The sequence below is a fragment of the Geospiza fortis genome, unplaced genomic scaffold (assembly GCF_000277835.1).
Source record: "Geospiza fortis unplaced genomic scaffold, GeoFor_1.0 scaffold506, whole genome shotgun sequence".
In the NCBI taxonomy this organism is placed as follows: Eukaryota; Metazoa; Chordata; class Aves; order Passeriformes; family Thraupidae; genus Geospiza; species Geospiza fortis.
The window spans coordinates 1,064,292-1,084,798 of NW_005054493.1; the positions used below are offsets into that span (position 1 = coordinate 1,064,292).

At 55.5% G+C, this 20,507-nt stretch overlaps 1 protein-coding gene across 1 annotated transcript in view; it reads left to right on the forward strand.

Moving 5' to 3' along the window:
- Positions 1-20,507, forward strand: part of CACNA1E (calcium voltage-gated channel subunit alpha1 E) — a 90,501-nt gene that overhangs the window by 1,364 nt on the left and 68,630 nt on the right. The window contains exons 2-4 of the mRNA XM_031063300.1: positions 7,176-7,281; positions 7,729-7,868; positions 19,969-20,072. Of these exons, the coding sequence (XP_030919160.1) occupies positions 7,176-7,281; positions 7,729-7,868; positions 19,969-20,072 (350 nt within the window). The remainder of the gene's footprint in view (positions 1-7,175; positions 7,282-7,728; positions 7,869-19,968; positions 20,073-20,507) is intronic.

The window sequence follows — 20,507 nt, forward strand, 5'->3', positions numbered from 1 at the left end:
GCCCGACCCCTGCAGGCCCGCGGCCAGGCCGGCTGCCTGCTTTTCCAGAATATGCCAAATTATTCATGTGCTTTTCCAGCATGCTGTGGGAGGGCTCTGGCCCCTCCAGCTTCTGTTGGGAGCCAGAAGGAGCTGGGGTGCTGCCACTGGGCCGGCACTCGCGGCGTGGGCTGGGGTCCCGTGCCGGCGTGATGTCTCATCTCCAGGCAGCCGCTGTCTCCTAGAGACTGGAGCTCCACCACCACCACCACCACCACCACATGAGCACAACTCCCCAGCATTATTCTCCCCTGGAATTTGCAATGCATGAGGGAGATGGGCTCATTTTGTGTTTTTTTTTTTTTTCAGAAGTAAGTGACATATTCCCATGTGAGTGCTGGGAACAGGCGTGCTCCAGGCGCGGGAGCTCGGTGTTCCTGCCTGTCCCCCGCCCCACTGCCATCTCTTTCCCAGAAAAACCTATCCACCCTGGATGGTTTCTCTGCACCACTGGAGTTTTGAGGGCTTAGGAATGAGCAAGGCCTTTTGGTGATGAGTTTGGTGAGGCTGGCCTGGCCCCCTGGCCCGTTGTTCCCATCCTTGTAGTTGTAGCCTGGCACAGGCAGCTAGTGCCTTTTGGTAGGGCCAGGAAAACCATGTGAGCACCTCAGCTGCCTGGCCTGGAGCCCATGGCATCGCTCCTGGGCCAGGGAGTTTTGGGAAGGAGAGCACTGGATCTTGGCCATGGTCAGTGGGAGCTGCTGGCCCTGGGAGGGCGATGGGCCAGCCCTGGTGCTGTGGGTCAGGGTGGGCTCAGCACCGAGGAAAGCCAAAGGGGCTGGAGAGGAGCTCGGGGCGGAGTGGAGGCTCTTCTTCATCCAGCTCTGGTTGACTAGGTAATAGGGCTAAAAATATCTGGTGATTCAGGCCTGGATATCTGCTGGGTAACTGTGTAATTATAACCAGCAGCCTCTGCAGTTTGGCTTCCCAGTGTAAATAGGGATGATGCATGGAGGAGAAGGAGGAGAAATACGAGCAACTGGGATTGGGATGCAGCTCCATGGGAGGCAAGCCTTTGCCGAGTTCCTTGCTGGAAAGCTCGCTGGAAACCTCCACTAGAGCTGCTCTTTTAAACCTGGTCCTGCCCAAACCATGGGGCAGCTGCTGCTTTGGCTGTAGGGAACATCTCCTTCTCTTCTCCTTGGGAAACGCAGCCTTGTCCTCTTGCCTGCTCTCCTCCTGCTGATGGCCAGGCCTTTCACCCTGATTTCATTTGTTTGGCTGCCTGGAAGGCTCCAATTCAGTTAGGATACGAGATGGGCTGCAGCTCATCTATATCTGCTCCATTCCTCATCTGCTTAATCACATTTGACCTGGATAAGATCCCTCTCCCACCCCAGGAAGGCCAGATGACATTGTGTGGCTCTGGCTGTGTCCCCAAGGACAGCATCTGCCTGCAGCCTGTCCACTGCACCTACCCCCAGTGTGGCAGGGGAAGAGGATGTCCATGTTTGCTGTGCTGAGGGATTTCATCTATCTCATCCCCTTTGGGGCTGAACTGGTGTTGGGCTGGCCTGGAGCAGCTGGAGTGCCCTCAGAGCATCATCAGGGGGGTTTTGCTCAGTGGGAAGCACACGCATGAGTGGCTGAGCTGTTTTGCTGTCCCTGTGACCTGGTGCTGCGTGGGCACAGCCCCCCATGCCAAGCATCTCCTCCACCTTGGCTTTTCCCCGGCCAAAATTCCAGCAGGTCTCGCCTTCCCAAGGGAAGAGACAGCGCCATGTCGTGCCATCCTTGGGCAGCTCCATCCTTGCCCTCCCCAAGAACATTTCCCCCCCTCCCCCTGCTCCCAGGCTGTTTTCTGTGCCCTCCATTCATCAGATTTTAGAAGGGTTTTTTTTTGGGAGGGGCGAGTAGGTGTAATGGCAGGTCCATCTTTTTGACAGCCGGGGAGAGCGAGGCTGCCTGTCAGATGGTGAATTTAAACAGAGGCAGCTGTTGTCATGGTGATGCCAAGTTGCATCCTGTTGCTGTGGCAACCAAAGTTAAAAAACTGATGTTAAGGCAGGAAAATCACATGATGTGGTCCTTTTTTGTTTAAAAAAAAAAAAAAAGGAGGAGGAGAGGAGAGAGAGATTTGATTTCCAGGGTGAGGTGGGGGAGAAGGAGACGCTTCTCCATGGAGCTGTTTGCACGTGGCAGGCAGGCATCCCACATCCTGCATCCTGCATCCCTATGGGAGGGAGGGAGGGAGGGAAAGGCAGCAGTGTGGGCAGCTCTGCCCTGTTGGACTCCTGGCTGTCACTGCCTTGGCTTTAACCCTTGGTGGAAACCACACCACTGCATTCTGGAGCTGTAAACGCTGGCACTGCAGAGAGGGAGGGGGGTCTCCTGCGTCTCCTGTGTCCCTGCAGTGGGGCTGAGGCAGGCTGGGTGCTCCAGGACACAAGCACAAGCCAAGTACACTCCCCTGAGCCTCTGTGAAGCAGGCACACAGCGGCTGGCTCGTGTTCCAAGTGGGAGGATTTGGGGTCTGGGTGTTGCTTTCTGTGGCAGGACACAGGGATACAGAGAGCCAGGAGGGGCCACAACTCTGTGGAGGGAAATCCCTTGTGTCCTCAGGGACAAGCCAGGGAGGTGCCGTGGGGATGGGGAATCCCAGAGTTGAATTAGTGCCACTCACAGACTTTGCTCTACTTGGCACTATGGTTTTTTCCTTGGAAACCAAAAACCTCCCCTGCCCAGAGAGGTGGTGGACTCCCTGGAATTGTTGAAGCTCTGGTCTGGTGGAAAGTGTCCCTGCCTGTGTCAGGGGGTTGGAATGAGATGACTTTAATGCCCCTTCCAACCCAACCCATTCCATGTTTCTGTGAAAACAGCCTTGGAGAGAAGGTGCTCTCTTTCCTGCTGGGGTGTGGGGCTGAGAGGAGGAGGAGTGGGGCATCCTAAGGGTGGATGCTGAAGATGTGGATCTGTGGTCCTGTCGTGCCATGTGTGCGTGGGACAGGCAGCAGTGCTGGGATTGGGACCTGCAAGATGAAGTCCACAGGTGTAGGAACTTTTTCTCATTGACATCTGAGGGGCAGGGAAAGCCCCTTGGAGCAGCAGGGAAGTCCCCAGGGAGGTGTGGGGAGAGGTGGGAAATAGAGACATGGCTTTCTAGGAGGTGTTGGAACCTGGATGATGCAGGCGTGGACAGGGCTTAAGTTGCTCCTGCTCTTTTGGTGGCACTGGAAGGTAGAATTCCCCAAGGCCTCACTCCTCTGGCTCCTCTGCTCCTTCCCCACCTGCCTGCCCAGGAGTGGGGAGAAGGGACTGGGATGGAGGGGATCTCTCCATAGCTCCTCTCCTTGCCTGCATACGGGGAGGGATTTATCTTGTTCTCAGCCTCCTGTGGAGGTTTGTCAGTGTCCCATCAGCACCATAAACCCAGCACCATAAACCCCTCCAGGGCCAGGAGCTGGGCTCACCCCCTGCCTTAGCCAGGCGGGGGTTCTGGGTGGGCTGGTTTGGGCTTCTGGCTGGCAGGGAAGGTGAAGAGGAAGGTCACAGCTGGAAGATGTTCCTGACAGACGCACCAAGGAGCTCCAGCTCCAGGCATGGGGTTATCCCTCCTCCAGGTGGCCTAGGGGGTGCCCCCATGGCCTGGGGTCACTGTCCCTGCCTCAAAGGCATCCCGAGGGAAGCGTGGAGCTGCAGGTGTGGCGTGCACAGGGATCAGCCCAGTTGCTAAGGAAACGAGTCAACGGTGCAGGGGAGAGAGCATTGGGTAAAGGAGATAAATCAATAAGAAAACCTATTTTTATCGGCTCCCTAATGATCCTCCAGGAGCAGCCAGACGGAAGAGGAGGAGGAGGAGAAGGCTGGAGGGAGATGGGCTCTCATTACTTGGCCTGGAGGGCTACTCTGCATTTTGGGTGGCTGAGAGGTTTTGTAATTACTCATCTGATGTGGCAGAAAACAAAGCACTGATGGAGGGTTGTCTAGTGGCCCTGACTGGGAGGATGCTTGCTTGGCAGAAGTAAAGAGTGGGTATAAAATATCCCTCAGTTCAGCCAGATGTTCCTGCTGTCCCTTGGGAGGTTCCTTTCCTCTTGGAACTCAAAACCTGGCACAGCTGGAGCTATGGGGGCTGGTTTCCATGGGGCTGACGTCTCACACAGCTCTGGGTGTGAGAAACTGGATTTCTCCAGTTTCTTCTGGAGAAACTGGGCCAGTGGGGCTTGGGGAGTCACTTTTGGCAGTGACCTCGTGCTGAGGTCGGTGCTTTGGGGTGTGATTGCCCTTTCAGGCTTGGCCACGTTGGACGGGACCCTGAACACCCTGGCCTAGTGGGAGGCATCCCTGTCCATGACAGGATGGAACGAGATGGTCTTTAATGTCCCTTCCAGCTCATTCCTTGCCCTGGTGATCTCTGTTCACCCCCTTGCTGGAGGTGCAGCAGGAGCGTGGTCCTGTGCAGGGGTGTGACAGATGTGCACTGCCCTCCTGCTCTCAACCAGATGTTGTGGCCAGGTGGTCCTGAGCCCCCCAGGCCCTTCTGAGCAGGGCTCCCACGCTGCTGCAGTTGGGTTTTTCCCTGTCCCAGGGGAGCAGTGCGGGATGCTGGGGCGGACAGACGGAGGGACGCTCCCACACAGCTCCCACACTTCTCCTCTCATCTAGGCAAATGTGCCTGGTGCCTGGGGAGCTGCTGCCCCGCCCCACTAACACGCTGTTTGTCTCTTCAGCCAGTGCTAATTGCTCGCAGACTTTCAGGAAAATGACACAAAAAGGTCGCAGATAGGCTGGTGGCGCCAGGCCAACGCCGGTGGATGGAGCAGGGGTGGGATGCAGGGAGAGGGCTTTGCTGGAGCCATGCAGGGAAATATTCACTCGTGTGGAGCCTCAGAGGAGAACTTTTGGAGTCTGGCCCCCCTGCCCAAGCAGGGGGAGCAGCTCCTGCTCCGTGCCTGGCTGGCTCTGCAGCCTCTCTCTCTCGTAGCAATCATTAATTTCACTGAGTGGCTTTTTAAATGCCTTGGATGTCTCTTTCCTGGCTCTTCCTGCCTGTGTTAAACACATCCCAGCTCCCACGGGCTCTCCCTGGCTGCCTCTCCTGGCTCTCTCTCTGGGGATGTTTCTGTGCCCATCCCTGCTCCTGCCTTGCCAGCCTGCCCAGCCTCTCTGGGCTGGGGTCACTCCATGCTTTCCCTTTTGCCACGCTCATGGTTGGCACTGAGGGGTCTTCTCTTGCCCGTGGGCTCAGGGCCACTGGTTGAAAGCATTTCACTGTAGTCAGTGGCCAAAAGATGAGGTTGGAAAAGAAAATCACCCGTTTTCCCAGAGCTGTTGGACACCTCCTTGCCTGAAACACGTCAGCCTGAGGGTGTTGTGTGTGGAGAAGTTTTGGTGTGGTGGGGAAGGGCTTGGCCAGATTAGGCTGGTGGAGTGTGGATGATTCCTTCATCCCAGGTGGGATCACATCCCCTTTGCACAGGGGAAGGTGGCAGTCCTCTCCCTGGTGGCTGCTGGTGCCAGTGGTGGCAGTAATAGAGCTGTTTTGGCAAGGAGGGAGCAGGATCAGGGGTGCATCGCTCCACATTCAGTTATTGAGGACAACAGGGCTTTCATTGTGGAGAATTGGGAAAGATGGATGGGAAGTTGGAAAGATATGGCCACCCTGTCATTTGGAAGTGCTTTGTTCTCAGAGCTCGGCCCTGGGCCAGGCAGGAGAGAGCTCCGTGTCCCTGCCTCGATCCCATGAATCAAAAGGCAGGAGGAAGCTGAGTTTGGGGTGTTTTCCTGGGCATCAGCCTGCCCTTTCCTTCCTCAGCTCCTCAGATACCAGCCCCTGCTGCCACATCCCAGGGGGGCTCCTGGAGAAGGGCTGTGTAGGACCTAGACCTGGATGAAGGATTTAGGATCGCTCATAAGGGTCCAGCCAGGTCCTAGACGTGGATGAAGGATTTAGGATTGCTTATAAGGGTCCAACCAGGTCCTAGACATGGATGAAGGATTTAGGATTGCTCATGAAGGATTTAGGATTGCTCCAACCAGATGGATGTAGGATTTAGACGTGGATGTAGGATTTAGGATTGCTCATAAGGGTCCAACCAGGTCCTAGATGTGGATGTGGGATTTAGGATTGCTCATAAGGGTCCAACACGTGGATGTAGAATTTAGGATTGCTCATAAGGGTCCAACCAGGACCTAGACATGGATGTAGAATTTAGGATTGCTCATAAGGGTCCAGCCAGGTTCTAGACATGGATGTAGGATTTAGGATTGCTCATAAGTGTCCAACCAGGTCCTAGATGTGGGATTTAGGATTGCTCATAAGGGTCCAACCAGGACCTAGACATGGATGTAGGATTTAGGATTGCTCATAAGGGTCCAACACGTGAATGAAGGATTTAGGATTGCTCATAAGGGTCCAGCCAGGTCCTATTGACAAGGTGCTGCTGCCCCTTGGGGTCCTGCTGGGGTGTGGCTGAGCTGGGACATCTGCACAGGGAGTTTCCACCCTGCTCAGACCCAGGTGCTGTCAGAGCTGTGAATGCTCAGCCAAGTGCTCTGCAGCTCCCAGTGCCACCTGGGCTCATCCTGCTGCCCACAGGGTGCTTGGCAGGGGCACAGGGTGGGCTGATCTGGGTCAGAGCTCCAGGACTTGCAAGGGAGGCTCCATCCTCCTCAGGCTGTGCAGGTGCTGCATCCCACGGGGGTGTTTAGGACAAGGGCTGCCCATGCCTTGTGACACCTCCCCTTTCTGAGCCCCATCTCCTGCTGGTGGGTGCAGGAAAAGAGAAGGAAAAAGGGGCATGCCAGTCCTGGAATGCCAGGGAGAGCCCCCCTGACCCTGCCAAGGACCAAGCCAAACCTTCTTCCAGGCAAAGCCCAGCCTGGTGGTCCTGCTCCAAACCTTGTGTGCGCCTTCTGGGCTCCTTGCACAAGTAGCATGTCTCCCATGGGAGTTTTCATCCCAACAAAGGTGTCCTGTGAGCTTGGAGAGGAGGTGGTGAGGCCCAGCAGGTCTGCAGGGAGGAAGATCTTGGGGGGGCTCTCACTCCTCTCATTTCCAAACAACACCAAGGTGGGCTTCACGTGGATGTTCCTGTGGGGAAAGCAGCTCCAGTGGCTGGGCAGGTGAAACCAAGGGTGGGCTGTGGGGTTGGGGGTGTCACCCAGCTCTTCTGTGCTCCTTAACTCCCCTGCACTCCCTTCGAGTACATGATCCTGGCCACCATCATTGCCAACTGCATCGTGCTGGCCCTGGAGCAGCACCTCCCCGAGGATGACAAGACGCCCATGTCGCGGAGATTAGTGAGTACCCCGTGTCCATCCCTCCCTGCTGGGCTGGGAGCTGGCCCAAGGGCACCCATCCAACCCTACCAGGCAATTTCTTCTGATTTTGGGGCGGCCAGACTGGAGGTGTCCTCTGGGACTAGCTCCTCCAGCCTTCCTGGGGCTGGTGTAGCATGGAAAGGTGTAGGATGGCTGGTGTAGCATTCCTTCTCCATGGGAAGGGTTCAGGAAGGTTTTAACCCCTTTAAAATGGGTAGGGGAGGAGTGGGCAACCTGAGCATGTCATAGCCACCCTCTGTTTATTCCTGAGGTTGCTGCTGGTTGAGGAAGGGCTGGGAAAGCTCCCAGAGGAGATGATGGGTCTGGGGGGAGGTAGGATGGGACACGAGTTGGGTCAGTGTGAAATGCCTGCTGCTGTTTGCTCAGTCTCCCCCTCTCACTGGTTCCCTGGTTTCACCCTGGCAGGAGAAGACAGAGCCCTACTTCATTGGGATTTTCTGCTTCGAGGCTGGGATTAAGATCGTGGCCCTGGGGTTCGTGTTCCACAAGGGCTCGTACCTGCGCAACGGCTGGAACGTCATGGACTTCATCGTGGTCCTCAGTGGGTGAGTGCTGTGGGGGGGCCCTGCTGGGCTGGCCTGGGCTTGGGGGCTTGTCCTGGCCAGGACACGAGCTCCAGGACGTGGGGAGAGCCCCTGGTTTGCTGTTGTCAGCTGTGTTTTGTTGTCCTGATGAGGGAGGGGAGGATGTGCTGGAGGTGCTGTGTTGGCTTTGCTGGGGACACTGATGGTGGGACAAGCTGTAGGGCTGGCTCTGAGGCCACCACGTCCAGCTTTCCTCACTTGGTGGCTTGTCACCCACCTGAATACAAGGCAAGGTGGTGGCATGACCCGATAAGCAGCTGGATGTGATCTGGGAGAGATTCTGGTCGAACCCTCCCTGGGGAGGGGGGAAACCTCTTCTCCTCTTGCCTTCCCAAGCACTTTCCAGGCTTGCCCTGGTGCTGGAGGTTTGGGAATGAGGTCTGGGGTAGGGTCACGCTCCCAGGTGACGCTGCTCACCACCCCAGCATGCAGGAGTGATGCTGCTGGGGGTGGCAGCGCACAGAGCTTCACGTGTGCTGCTCGTGTCACTGCTGGTGCCACCTGGCAGGGACATGGCCCAGACCTGAGTCCTGCTTGCCATGTGCTGGGCTATCCTGGTGACACAGAAACACGCAGGGGCATTTGGCCTGTGTTAGCCAGCACTGGAAGTCAGCTTGAGCAGAAGCCCAGCCAGGGTGACCCCTGGGCCCCTCTCTGTGTGCAGGGCAGGTGGTGCCTGGATTGCGGGTGTTTCTTTTTGCCTGCTGATGGGAAATCCACGCTCAGAGGAGCTGGTTTGGTGCGTACAAACATCTGTTTGTACAAACAGATGGAGCCTGGGGGTCTGAGTGCTCTGTGAGCTTTGCTGGGCGCAGAGCAGCTGCAGGGCTGGCTGGGAAACTGAGGCACGGTGACCAGGGGGTCTCTACAGAGCTTCCTGCTGCACAGTCCTGACTCTTGGTGGCACCATGTGGGATGTGACACCTGCCTGGGTGTTTGGAGGAGGAGGAGGGGGAATGCAGAGCCTGCTTCTGCTGGGGTGTGGTGGTGGGTGCTGCTTGTCCCTGGTGGTGGGACTGTGCACCACAGGAGGCTCGAGGAGAGCGTGGCTGGGGACATTCTCACTCCCTTGGTCCAGTGGGGACCTGGATGGCCTTGCTGGGGAGTGGGACCACGTCAGCTGAGGATGGAGGGTGTGCTGGTGGGTGTCTGATGGGCAGCGAGCAGGCGGCCTGTGGGAGGTGCAGCCCTCACATGGGAGGCTGCTGCTCTCCCACATCTGCAGAGCGACTCACGGAGAGGGTTCTGTGGCTCCTGGGCCGGGCAAAGGTGCTCACATCCCTGGGGACAGGTGCTCACACCTCTGGGGACAGCATGGGACACACATTGGTAGCAACAAGAGGGGCTTCTGGCTGAGTGTGCAGGAAGCAGACGGGGGGCTGGGAAATGCCCATCACCTTCATCCTGACCTGGGCATCCTCTGGGGCAGCCCTGGGCTGGGAGGAGGCTTCACCAGGGCCCTGTTCCTGCTCTCCCCGCGGCTCTGGGCTCGCTGCTGTGCCCGAGCAGGTGCTGAGTCAGCGCTCAGCAATCACTCACTGGCAGAGCCTCGCCAGCTCCTCTCGCTGCTGGGCTGAGCCGGGCCCCGTGCCAGGGAATCAACTGCCCATGAAGGGCTGCCAGCTCCGTGCTGCCCAGCCCGACAGGAGGGGCCTGTGTCCCCCCCAGCACTGCCAGTCACGGGGTGCAGCTCTCCAGTGTCTGCTTCCCCACCATTTATACCCCCCCTGGGTCCTGGTGTTGGCTCAGCAGAGTGGAACCCAAGGAATGCCCCTTCACCGGCTGGCTTTGCCCCACCGACCTGTTGGGGCAAATTCGGTCATATCTTGGAGGGTGGAGGAGGCAACCCATGGATTTGCACCCTGGGCTGGCTTTGGGGTCACTGGGATCAGCTGCAGCAGGTCAGGGGCTCCTTCTCTCTGTCCATCTCCTGCCTCTGCCCTGCAGTGCTGCCAAATCTGCTGCTCCCAAATCTGCTGCTCCTCGGTGCCATGGCTGCGCCTCCCATGCAGGAAACTCTCAGCCTGTTTAATCCGCTGAATTATTGGCAAATTCCTGCAGCAAATAATCCTTGGCTGGCAAATGCCTTGCAAACAGCTTGTGGGAGAAGGTTTGCACTTGGCGGCTCGCTCCGTGCCGGTTGCGTAAGGCGGGCGGGCGGCGCAGCCTCGGGATCGCCTCTGCGGCTCCAACCTGGTGAATGTAAAAGTGTCTGGGTGGAGACTGGGGAGACTCGGTGGTCGTGGGGATCGTGTTGTGGCTTACTGGAAGGTTGTGGCTGTGGTGGAGGGGATGCTGTGATCGGAAGTGCAGGGTGGTGCTTGCCTCAGGGTGTGCTTATGGGTTTGGATGCTGGTGCATCCCGAGAAAACATCCATGTGAGCAGGACCCATCCCAGGATCCCACCCAGAGGGAGCCAGCGTCACACTCACTGGCCCTCGTCCCTCCAGCTGTGACACAGGGTGTTACTGCTCCTTTCTGGACTTATTTTTTGCTGTGTATCTGATGGGAGAGGTCCTCGGCGCTGGTGGAATCATTTTTTGCCCTGTGTCTGATGGGAGAAGTCCTTAATGCAGGTAGAATAATTTTTTTGCTGTGTGTCTGATGGGAGAGGTCCTTGGTGCAGGTGGAATCATTTCCGGCCATGTATCTGATGGGAGAGGTCCTTGGTGCAGATGGAATAATTTCCGGCCATGTGTCTGATGGGAGAAGTCCTTGGTGCAGATGGAATCACTTTTTGCCATATATCTGGTGGGAGAGGTCCTTAGTTCAGGTGGAATAAATTTTTGCTATGTATCTGATGGAGGTCCTTGGTGCAGGTGGAATTTTTTTTTTGCTGTGTATTTGATGGGAGAGGTCCTCAGCGCAAGTGAAATCATTTTTTGCTGTGTATTTGATGGGAGAGGTCCTTGGTGCAGGTGGCATCATGGTCACAGACACATGCTGGGATTTCTGTGAGCAGTGGGATTTTCTTCACCCTCTCCCTGCTGGAAATAAGCCTAATGAGGGATTTCTCCCATGAGTGGCCTCCTGGGACCTTGTGCAGGAGTGGATGGCACTGACTAGAGTTCAACTGGTGTTTGCTTCTTCTGTCAATAAATCAATTTTTTTTTTTCTTTCCATCTCAGTGGAAATCAACACCCACCTAAAACTCCCTGATGCTAAAGCTTCCACTGGGGAACTAATAGTCGCATTTGTAAACCTGCTCTCTTTGTAACCTGTGGTTTCCAAATCATCATTGCTGCCTGAAAAAACAGCCTGTTCTCCTCCAGCTAAAAATAATTTTATATGAAAGTGTGCATAAAATATCTTTACTCGTTCTGAGGCAGAACCAGCGAGGGGAACATCTGCATTTCCCCTGGGGTTTGGGGATGCTCACCTTGTCTCTGTGAGAGCCAGAGCCAGCTGGGTGCTGAGGCTGGATTTGGGACCTTCTTGATGCAGTGTGACCCTGGACCAAAAGGGAAAATGGCTCAGAAATGGTCAGACAGGGCAGGGGAAGGTTGGTGACCTCTTAATTGGTGGTTCTGAGAAAGTGGGGCTGAAAGAGCTTCAGCCACCAGCAGCTGGAGCATGAGCTCCCTGGATGCCATTGGGAACAGAGCACAAGGACCCTACAGCTGCCTGCTTTGTCCTGTCCCCTGCTAGATGGAACAGGAAGGGTTAAACTCCCTCTGCAAATATCCAGGTGGGTGTGTGCTTCACACACTCCAGTGCCTGAGCATTATCAAAGCACCACTGGCTTTTTTTTTTTTTTTAATAGCAGCAATACAATAACACGTGAGAGGTGAAGGGGTGGGGGAACGCTGCTCACAATGGGTGAAAAAAAACCCAAATGTGAATCAAAAGGCCCTTGTGAAGTTGTTCTGCTCGGGAGCTGGGGAAGCAGCCGCTGTAAAAGCTGGATCAAAACCCCAGGGTCACTAAAAGGAAGATCTACTGCCAGGGTTTTTGGGAGGGTTTAACAACCCTCTGCACCTGGGTGCCTTTTGTGAAGCCCTTGGGCACGGTGGTTTTCATTGAAGGGTTTTGTGGGGTGGAGCGTGGCCAAGGGAAGGCAGGAGTGAAGGATTGCTGGCACTGCCTGCCGTGCCCTCAGCAAAGCCAGAGCAGGAAAGCCTGGCTCTCCAAGTCCTGTCCCAAAGCCCAGGCAGCAGCTGTGAGCCTGGTGTCTCCCTCTGAGCTCCCAGGGAAATCCTGTGCATGCTTGTGCATCCCTGATTTCCTGCTGTGGCTGGTGGGAAGCAGGATGGAAGCATTCCAAGGCTGCAAGGTGAGCCCAGGGATGAGGAGGGCAGCTTGGCTTTTCTGCTGGTTTTGATGCTGTCTGGGTTTTGAGATGACTGCCCTGGGAAGTTCCCTTTTCACAGTTCCCCCTGAGCTCCCCCGTGGGAGAGGCAGGGATGTTTTGCCCTCAGGGATTTAGTGCACCTCCACAAGCCCAGTTCTGTGGGTTTGGATGCTCTTTTCAGTCTTGGAGTTCCAGAGATGGAAGGGGATCCTTGACCAGGCGCTGGCAGCAGCTGCATCAGGGAACATTGAGGTGCTGCCTGCCCTGGTGGTTTGGGATGCTGGCCCCACGGGTGTGGGAGCACACTTGGGCTGGGAACAGGCTCTTCCCACAGCCCCACACCTGCATTCCCCTGACCCAGGGAGTGCAGGGCACGCCCAGGCAAGGAAACTTGCGGGAATGGATATGAGCTTTGGAGAACAAGTGTGGAAACAGAGCACAAGTGCAGCATCCTGATGTGGTTGGAGCCTGAGCCCCTACAAGGAGTGCTGTGCTCTAGGGATAAACCAGCAAAGAGACAACCTCAGGTCCAACCCCAGCAATACTTTGATCACACCAGACAAGACTTACCCCCCCCTCTTTCCTTCTTTTTATTTAATGAATGTTGACAGTATCCAACCTGATGCCTGCCCCCTTTCCCAGCCCTTTCCTTTCAGGACAATTAGTAAAATGTTTGGTCTTTCGTTTGGATGAATAATTAATCTCCCAGCTTGGTGAATGATTCATGTGCCATATGCCATGGCCCTGGGACCAGCACCTTGCACAAAGGGCAGCACAGCTTCCCTGGCTGGGTCAGGGGACAGGCTGGGGAGGAGGGAAAAGCCTTCCCCTTGCTGTGCATGGTGGGGTGGAGATCCCTGTGATGCCCTGTGAAGGCTGACCTAGAACAGAGACTAGACAGAGCTGAAGAATAAAACAGGGATTTATGAGGAGGCTTCAATAGATCCACCTTGGGCAGCACAACCCAAAATGGCCACAAAATGGACAGCAAGTCACGGGGTGTTATACTTTTGTAAGTTTTGGTCTGTTAGCATATTGGAGTTAATTGTCTAATTACAATTTTTCGGCCTGAGATTTGGATCATTTGTCCTTGGTCCCCAGCTGGAGCAGGAATTGTTTTGTCTCCCTGCTCTGTGCAGAGAGCTCACCATATGAAGCCCAGATTCACACACTAAAGTGGCCCAGAATCTGAAAACTACAAAAGCTCCAACCTGAGGCACCAGCTGGGCAGGCAGAGCTGTGGCTCTGGCTCTGGGGGAGCCAGGCACCCCCTTCTCCCAGCGCAGCATCCGTCCCGCGTGCCGCTCACGCGATCCCGGCTCCATCCTCCCCACCCCACTGGTTCCCTGAAGCCGCAGAGTGAGTCAGCCCCTCCCACGTGGCTGCCGGTCCCCGGGGGCTCCTGCTGCACCCCGGCACCCTGGCAGAGCCCCTGCTCTGGGGGATGCCCTCATTGTCCTTCTTGGCACTGCCACGTGCCCTCCTCTGGGAGATGGCGTGGGGGGGCATGGCCTGAGGAAAGGGGTTGTTCCCTCCTCATCCTCGGTGAGAAGGTGGGCTCACACAGGCGGGTGCTCTGGGGTCTCCTGCCCCTCCTTTGGCACAGCCCTGCTGTGATCAGCCCTTCTCTGTTTCTCCGTGGGGCCAGCTCTCCTGTCTGCCCTCAGTGGCTTTAGCTTTCCACCAGGTCCTGTGTGTGCAAATGCACTTTTATCAGTGCCCTCTCACCCTGCCAAATCCTCTGTCTGCTGAGGGGCAGTGTGGGGATGGAGGAAGGAGGGAGACGTGGGGTTTGGCCAACCCATGGGGGCCAGGACAGTCATGCCCCAAATCCTGGGGGCTTCCCCAGGAAGGGGTGGCCTTGGGGGATCATCTCACCCCCCAGATCAAAGGCTGGTAAAGGCAGATTTTGTCCTTCGGCCTCATCACACCTCTCAGGGAGTCACTTGTGCCCATGCAGAGTTCTCCAAGCTGCTGGGAGGGGCAGGAGCAGGAGCTGTGCAGCAGCTCAATCCACCTGGGTCACAGCCCCAAAACCTAGAAAGAGCAAGAGGAGGTGGTGGAGGCTTTGACGCTGCTCTGAACTGTGCCAAGGGTGGGACTTGGCCCTGGTGTCCCTGTCCCTTGGTGTCCCCAAGGCTGTGCTGTGCTGTGCCATCCTCAGAGCAGGTGACCTGACCCTGCTGGCCCTGCCTCGAGCCAGGTTGGCACCCAAGAACTGTGAGGACGTCCTGCTGCACATGATGCTGCCTGCAGAGAGGGCAGGGACGGATTCACCCCATTGATTCACCCCCAAACAGGGCAGGAATGGGGTGAGCTCATCAGGGAACTCACTTTCTATGAGCTGTTTGACCAGTGTATTAATTATGAAGTAGTCTCCCTCCTAGAGTCAGGTGGCAGTGCAAGCCTTCAGGGGCCTTTCCACTTAATTATAAATATTAATTTGCATGCCAGCCAGCACCCTGCCTGCCCCAGATTTTGGGCTGAGATTAGTCTGTCTCAGCCTATGCCTCTCTCCACCCAGCACACCCTTTGCTGGGACAGTTTGTGTGAGTTTCAGCAGAGGGGAATGCTTGAGGGGGGCTCAGTTTGGAGTCAGGGAGGGGTGAATCGAGGGTCAGTCTGATAATTTGGGGTTCAGACTTTGCTGGGAGTCTCTGATGTGAAGCTCTTTGCAGCGTGGCCTGAGTTCTGTGTGCTGTTCCTTATGGCTGAGAGCTGGGGCTGGGATGGGATGATGATGGATGGGATGATGATGGGGTGGGATGGGATGAGATGGGATGGAGTGATGATGGGGATGGGGATGGGGTGATGATGGGGATGGGGATGGGATGGATGGAATGGGATAGGATGAGGATGGGGATGGGATGGGGATGGGATGGGATGGGGATGGGATGGGATGAGGTGGGATGCGATAGGATGATAATGGGATGGGGATGGGATGATGATGGGGATGGGATGGGGTTGGATGGGATGGGATGATGATGGGGATGGGATGGGATGACATGGGATGATAGGGATGGGAGCCCAGCAATGCACAGGCACAGGGGCCACACTGGCTGCTGCAGAGTGGGATAGCACCCAAATTCAGTGTTGACTTTGTGTGGGCAGCGTTGTCGAGCATCACTTGTTCTTTATTCCTCATGGTCCCAAAGAGCAGGGGATCCTTTAAAATGAGAGGATTCTTGGGGCTTTTTTCCTTCTTTTGACCCCTGGAGGAAGAGATCTAAAGGTGCAGGTCCTCAGCTGGAGGCGAGGGTGTGTTCTCTGCTCAGATGGGGGCTGAGCCCAGCTCTGCCCAGCCCCAAATCTCGCAGGTGTGGTGGCCCCAGTGGGAGCTCACCCTCCTCCCCAGAGCCTCCAAATAAATAAAATCAAATCATCATCCTGGTTGCAAACACAAAGCAATGGATTATTATTTTTTTTCCTCTCCTGAAAGAGGGTTTTTGTCTGCTGGTGATTGCTCACTATTCAATTATACTTCGGGGGATTAGCATATATTTCCCATCCTGCCTCCTCTCTCATTTGCATCCTTCCAAAAGCTCCTCTCTGCTCTTTTCTCCACCTGAAGTCTCTCTTCCCCCTTTCCTCAGAAGTAAAACTAACCCCTTTGCCTGGGTGACCTATAAAAACGCCTTCACTTTTTTTTCCCCTTCTTTTTTTCCTCCAGTACATATGATGAAAAGCATGAGATCATTGGGATTTTTATAGCCTAAATCTGGCAGCTTTTTTCAAATAACTTGGATGGTGAGATGTAATTTTAGTTTGGGTCCTTGCCTAAAAATAAAGAATAATTATTAGCACATCAGACGTGGATATTGTAAGTGATCGAAAAGGGTTTAAATTGTTCTACAGATACCAGAGCTCCTGCCTTGTGGCAGCACAAAGGTCTGTCACAGCCCGAGTCTCATCTCAGGAGCTGTAAGAAACTTTAATTCAGAAAGTTCTGGCTGATAGAGTTTATAAAAAAAATAAATTATTAATAAAAAAGCATGGCTAGAGGGTTAATAAACAATTGCCAGGTGACATATGCTGAAGTCCAAAGCAGCAAGGTGTGTTTGGAGCATTGGATTTATAATCAGCACTGATGCCTGTGCCTACCTGCAAAGCCTGGTTATCCAGGGGAAGGGATGTGTGTAACTTCCAGCCACAGAAGGGCTTGGGAAAAGTTATCCAGGAGAGGGGATGTGTGTAACTTCCAGCCACAGAAGGGCTTGGGAAAGGCAGCCAGCAGCCAGGCTGGCGTGCCTGGAAGCTTGGTTTGCTTTTCCCAGCCGCTTTATTGGGTGTGAGGGTGATGTAGGGCTGCCCAGAGGCTCTGGGCTGGCTGGGATCAGAGTGCCCTCTGCCCTGGCTGCCTGCAGGAGGATGTGCAGGCCCCTGTGTCACACCTGGGTCAGCTTTCTGTCAGTGCCTGGGTGACAGCTGCGAGTGCCACCGCCTCGGTCTGGTGATCTGTCCAAACCTCCTTCCCAATGTCCCCTGTCCCCCGGAGAGGACAAGGAGCATGTCACCTTGCCTGTCACAGAGGAGTCCCATTCTTAGCAGCTAATTTAGAGCGCGGGGAAGGAGTGCCCTGGAATCGCCCGAGCCTTGCCTGGAGGCTCAGCCAGGCTCCGGAGCCCTTCACACAAATCTGGGTTAGCCGAGGACTTTGCAGCCGGGTGCTGCTCCTGGCCCAGGGCCTGGAGGGCTCCACCTCTCTTGGTGTCACCAATATCGTAGATGGGATGTGCCTGGGCTTGTCTGGCCCTTGGGGCTGAACCAAATAGCGGCAACTGTGGTGTTTCACCCCACAGACACTGTTGGCCGGCTGGGTGTGTGGTGTTTCACCCCACAGACACTGTTGGCCGGCTGGGTGTGTGGTGTTTCACCCCACAGACACTGTTGGCCGGCTGGGTGTGTGGTGTTTCACCCCACAGACACTGTTGGCCGGCTGGGTGTGTGGTGTTTCACCCCACAGACACTGTTGGCCGGCTGGGTGTGTGGTGTTTCACCCCACAGACACTGGTGAAGGAAAGGAGTCGGTTCTGATGGAGGGTTTGGATCCAGAGCTTTATTCTGGCCCACAGGCCTCTGAATGCAGCACCAGCTCCAACAGAACTCCCTGAGCCCGTGGTTGCTGCTCCTTTTAACCCTGGGGAGAGGGACAGGGAAGGGGTAGGGAGCCACCAACCAGGTACTTAAGGGACAAAGGACACCTGGATGGCCCCATGTCCCTCCAGGGGTAGAGGGCATCCTTTAAATCTGCCAATCGCTCCATGCCCTTCTGGAAGTCCAGGACTGACAATGCTGGGAGGGGTCAGGGTGGGGAAAAGAGGGATGATTGACACACCTGGGAGGGACTCTTCAGGGAAGAGACCCGGGGTTCTGGGGTAAACCCTGAAATCACACTGCAACACAGCTCCATCCGTGTGGCACCGTGGCTCTGTGATGAGGGAAGAGAGCTGCCCATCCCAGTGCTGCTCTGCTGTGGGAGATGGGCTGGAGCCTGCAGCCTGCATCCTGCCCAGGAGCATCCCTGGCCTCCCAGAGCTCCTCAGCTGCTGAGGAATGTTTGAAGGAGCTGGGGTTGCTTAGCCTGGAGAAGAGGAGGCTCAGAGGTGACCTTATTGCTCTCTACAGCTTCCTGAAGCGAGTTTGCAGACAGCTGGGGGTCGGTTTCTTTCTCCAGGCAGCACTGACAGAACCAGAGGACACAGTCTCCAGCTACGTCAGGGAAGGTATAGGTTGGATTTAGGACAAAAATTTTTCACCAAAAGAATAATAAAGGACTGGAATGCTCTTCCCAGGGAGGTGGTAGAATCACCATCTCTGGATGTGTTTAAAAAAAGACTGGACATGGCACTTGGTGCTACAGTCTGGTTGAGGTGTAAGGGCACAGGTTGGACTTGATGATCTTGGAGGTCTCTTTGAACCTCATTATTCTGGGATTCTGTGGTTCTGTCCTGGCTGGAGTCAGCACTGGGGCTGCTCCTGCCCCTTTGGGAGGCTGGTGCCACTCCAGGGGCTGAGACACAAGAAGCAAAAGCTGAAGGAGGCTTTCCAGCACGGTGTTGGCACAGTGTGTCCCCTGTGCTGGCGTTTTGGGGAGCACTGGGGTACCCTGCTCTTGCTGGCAGGGTGGGTGAAGGGGTGGCAAGTGACGGGGCTTTTGTCCCTCCCTCGTGCTGCTGAGCGGCCGTGCTTTATCATATTTATTGATTTTGATCTTACAACCAATTTAACAGCACAGCTCTCCCCAGGCTCTGGCTGCTCCTGACTTAATTAAGTCCCTTTCCTGCTCTCCTGTCTCCCCTGTGCTGTGGGCAGCAGGGGCTGGGCACGGGCTGGGGCACTGAGACTGGGTGTGGAAAGTGCCAGCAAGGGTAAAAGATCCCTGTAAATATCAGGGATAAGCAGTGTGATACCCAGGGGGTTGTGAGTGATGCATCCCACTGCTGCTGGGGCCTTGCTGTGGGGCAGAGAGGAAGAGGAGGCTGGGGAAAGGAGCTGAAACAACCCGGTTTGCAGATGTGAGAGCTGCCAGGGTATCCTAGGAAACCCAGCCGCCTTTCTGGAGGGACAGGTTGGTACCTGCTGTACCTCAGGGAGAGGGTGAGAGAAACAGTGCTAATTGCTCAGCACGCCAGAGAGCTGCTCTGGCCTGTAATTAGATGAATTAGTGGAACAATGACCCAATTTCCCTCGGTTTTTGGATTGCTGCAAACAACCCTGAGGTTGCTGCCTCCCTCTGTCCCGTTCTCCTCCCCATCCCCTCCTCTCCCAGCCCTTCTCTGCTCCTCTCCCAGCCCCTGGGGACCAAGCCTGGATGGGAGAGGATTCTGCCAGCATCCCTGAGGTGCAGCATCCCTCAGCATCCCAGAGCAGGTGCAGGAGCCCTGAGTGTTTCCACTGCTGCACTGAGTGTGCACCAGCTTCCCTCCTTGCCCCAGTTTGTTTTCCAGAGATGGGCTTGGGGAAAAAAAAAAAATCTTTGTGTTTTAAAAGAAAACCTCTGGAGTCCTTCCTGTGCCTGCTGGTTGCCTTCCAAGGTCATCAAACTTTCATTACTATAGATTTTGGAATGTGTGCAAGGTTCTGGGCTCCTTCTCAGCAATCCCAGAGGTGGGACTCTGAGGAAGCTCCATGTGTGGAAAAAGCCAGGGCAGCTGATGGCTGGAGGTGCTGCCACAGGAGCACGGAGGGGAGGGACTCACAGCCCTGAGCTGCTGCTCCTGGCCCACATGCCACCTTCCTGGGAGGGGTCCTGCATGATCCCTGAGACCCCAGATGGGATCTGTGGGTGATATGGGGCTGTCCCCAGCCATCCTGGGGCGTGGGGGGCACTGATAGGGAGTTACTGGGGCTGAGGGGTCCCTGTGTGCCTTTGTCTGGTCACAGCTGCCCATGAATTTGGGTTTGACCATCGAATTTCTTTTGGGAGGAATTGAATCTCTGTCCCTGCCCAGGAACATGGCTTGAGAAGCTTCATGGCTTCCCCAGCTGGTTCAGGAAAAGATTTCCTTGGAGGAAAGTGGGAAAAACTTGTTTATTTAACAGGCACAAGCACAAAAAATGAACAGTATTACACAATAAAACCTCTTGGTGCTCCCAAGAGATGACAAACTCAGCAAGTCCTCTCGGTGGGCTGTAGCGCGGCTAGCTCAGCCAGGAGAGCACAGCACTCTCAATCTCATGGCTTCCCCCTGGCTTGGTTTGACACCACGGCACTGAAGTGGCCAAGGGCTTTCCCTGGGCTAACTGTGCTCTGTCCCTGTGTGCCCACAGCATCCTCGCCACGGCCGGGACACACTTCAACACCCACGTGGACCTGCGGACGCTGCGGGCCGTGCGCGTGCTCCGGCCGCTGAAGCTCGTCTCGGGCATTCCCAGTAAGTTGGATCCTCCTGATTCCCTCCCTGGGGGTCTGCATCTGTCCCTGATGGCCCTCGGGGGAGAGGGGTCCTTGTGCCACCTTGTCCTGATGCCTTGGGAAGGCTGAGCTGGAACAGAGGCTGGACAGAGTTAAAGAATGAAGCAGGGATTTATTAAAGGCCTCAAAGGATCCACCTTGGGCAGCACAAGAGCCCAGCCAGGGCTGCACCCAAGATGAACCAAAATGGTCACAAAAATTGGACCACTGGTCATGGGGTCTGACACTTTTATAAGTTCTGCTCCATTTGCATATTGGAGTTAATTGTCCTATTCCAGCTTTAGCCCATGCAGTCCCATCCTGCTTGTTTTTCTCTCTTCAGCCCACAGTGTTGGTGCTCTTGGGCTGAGATTTGGATCATTTGTCCTTGGTCCCCAGCTAGAGCAGGAATTGT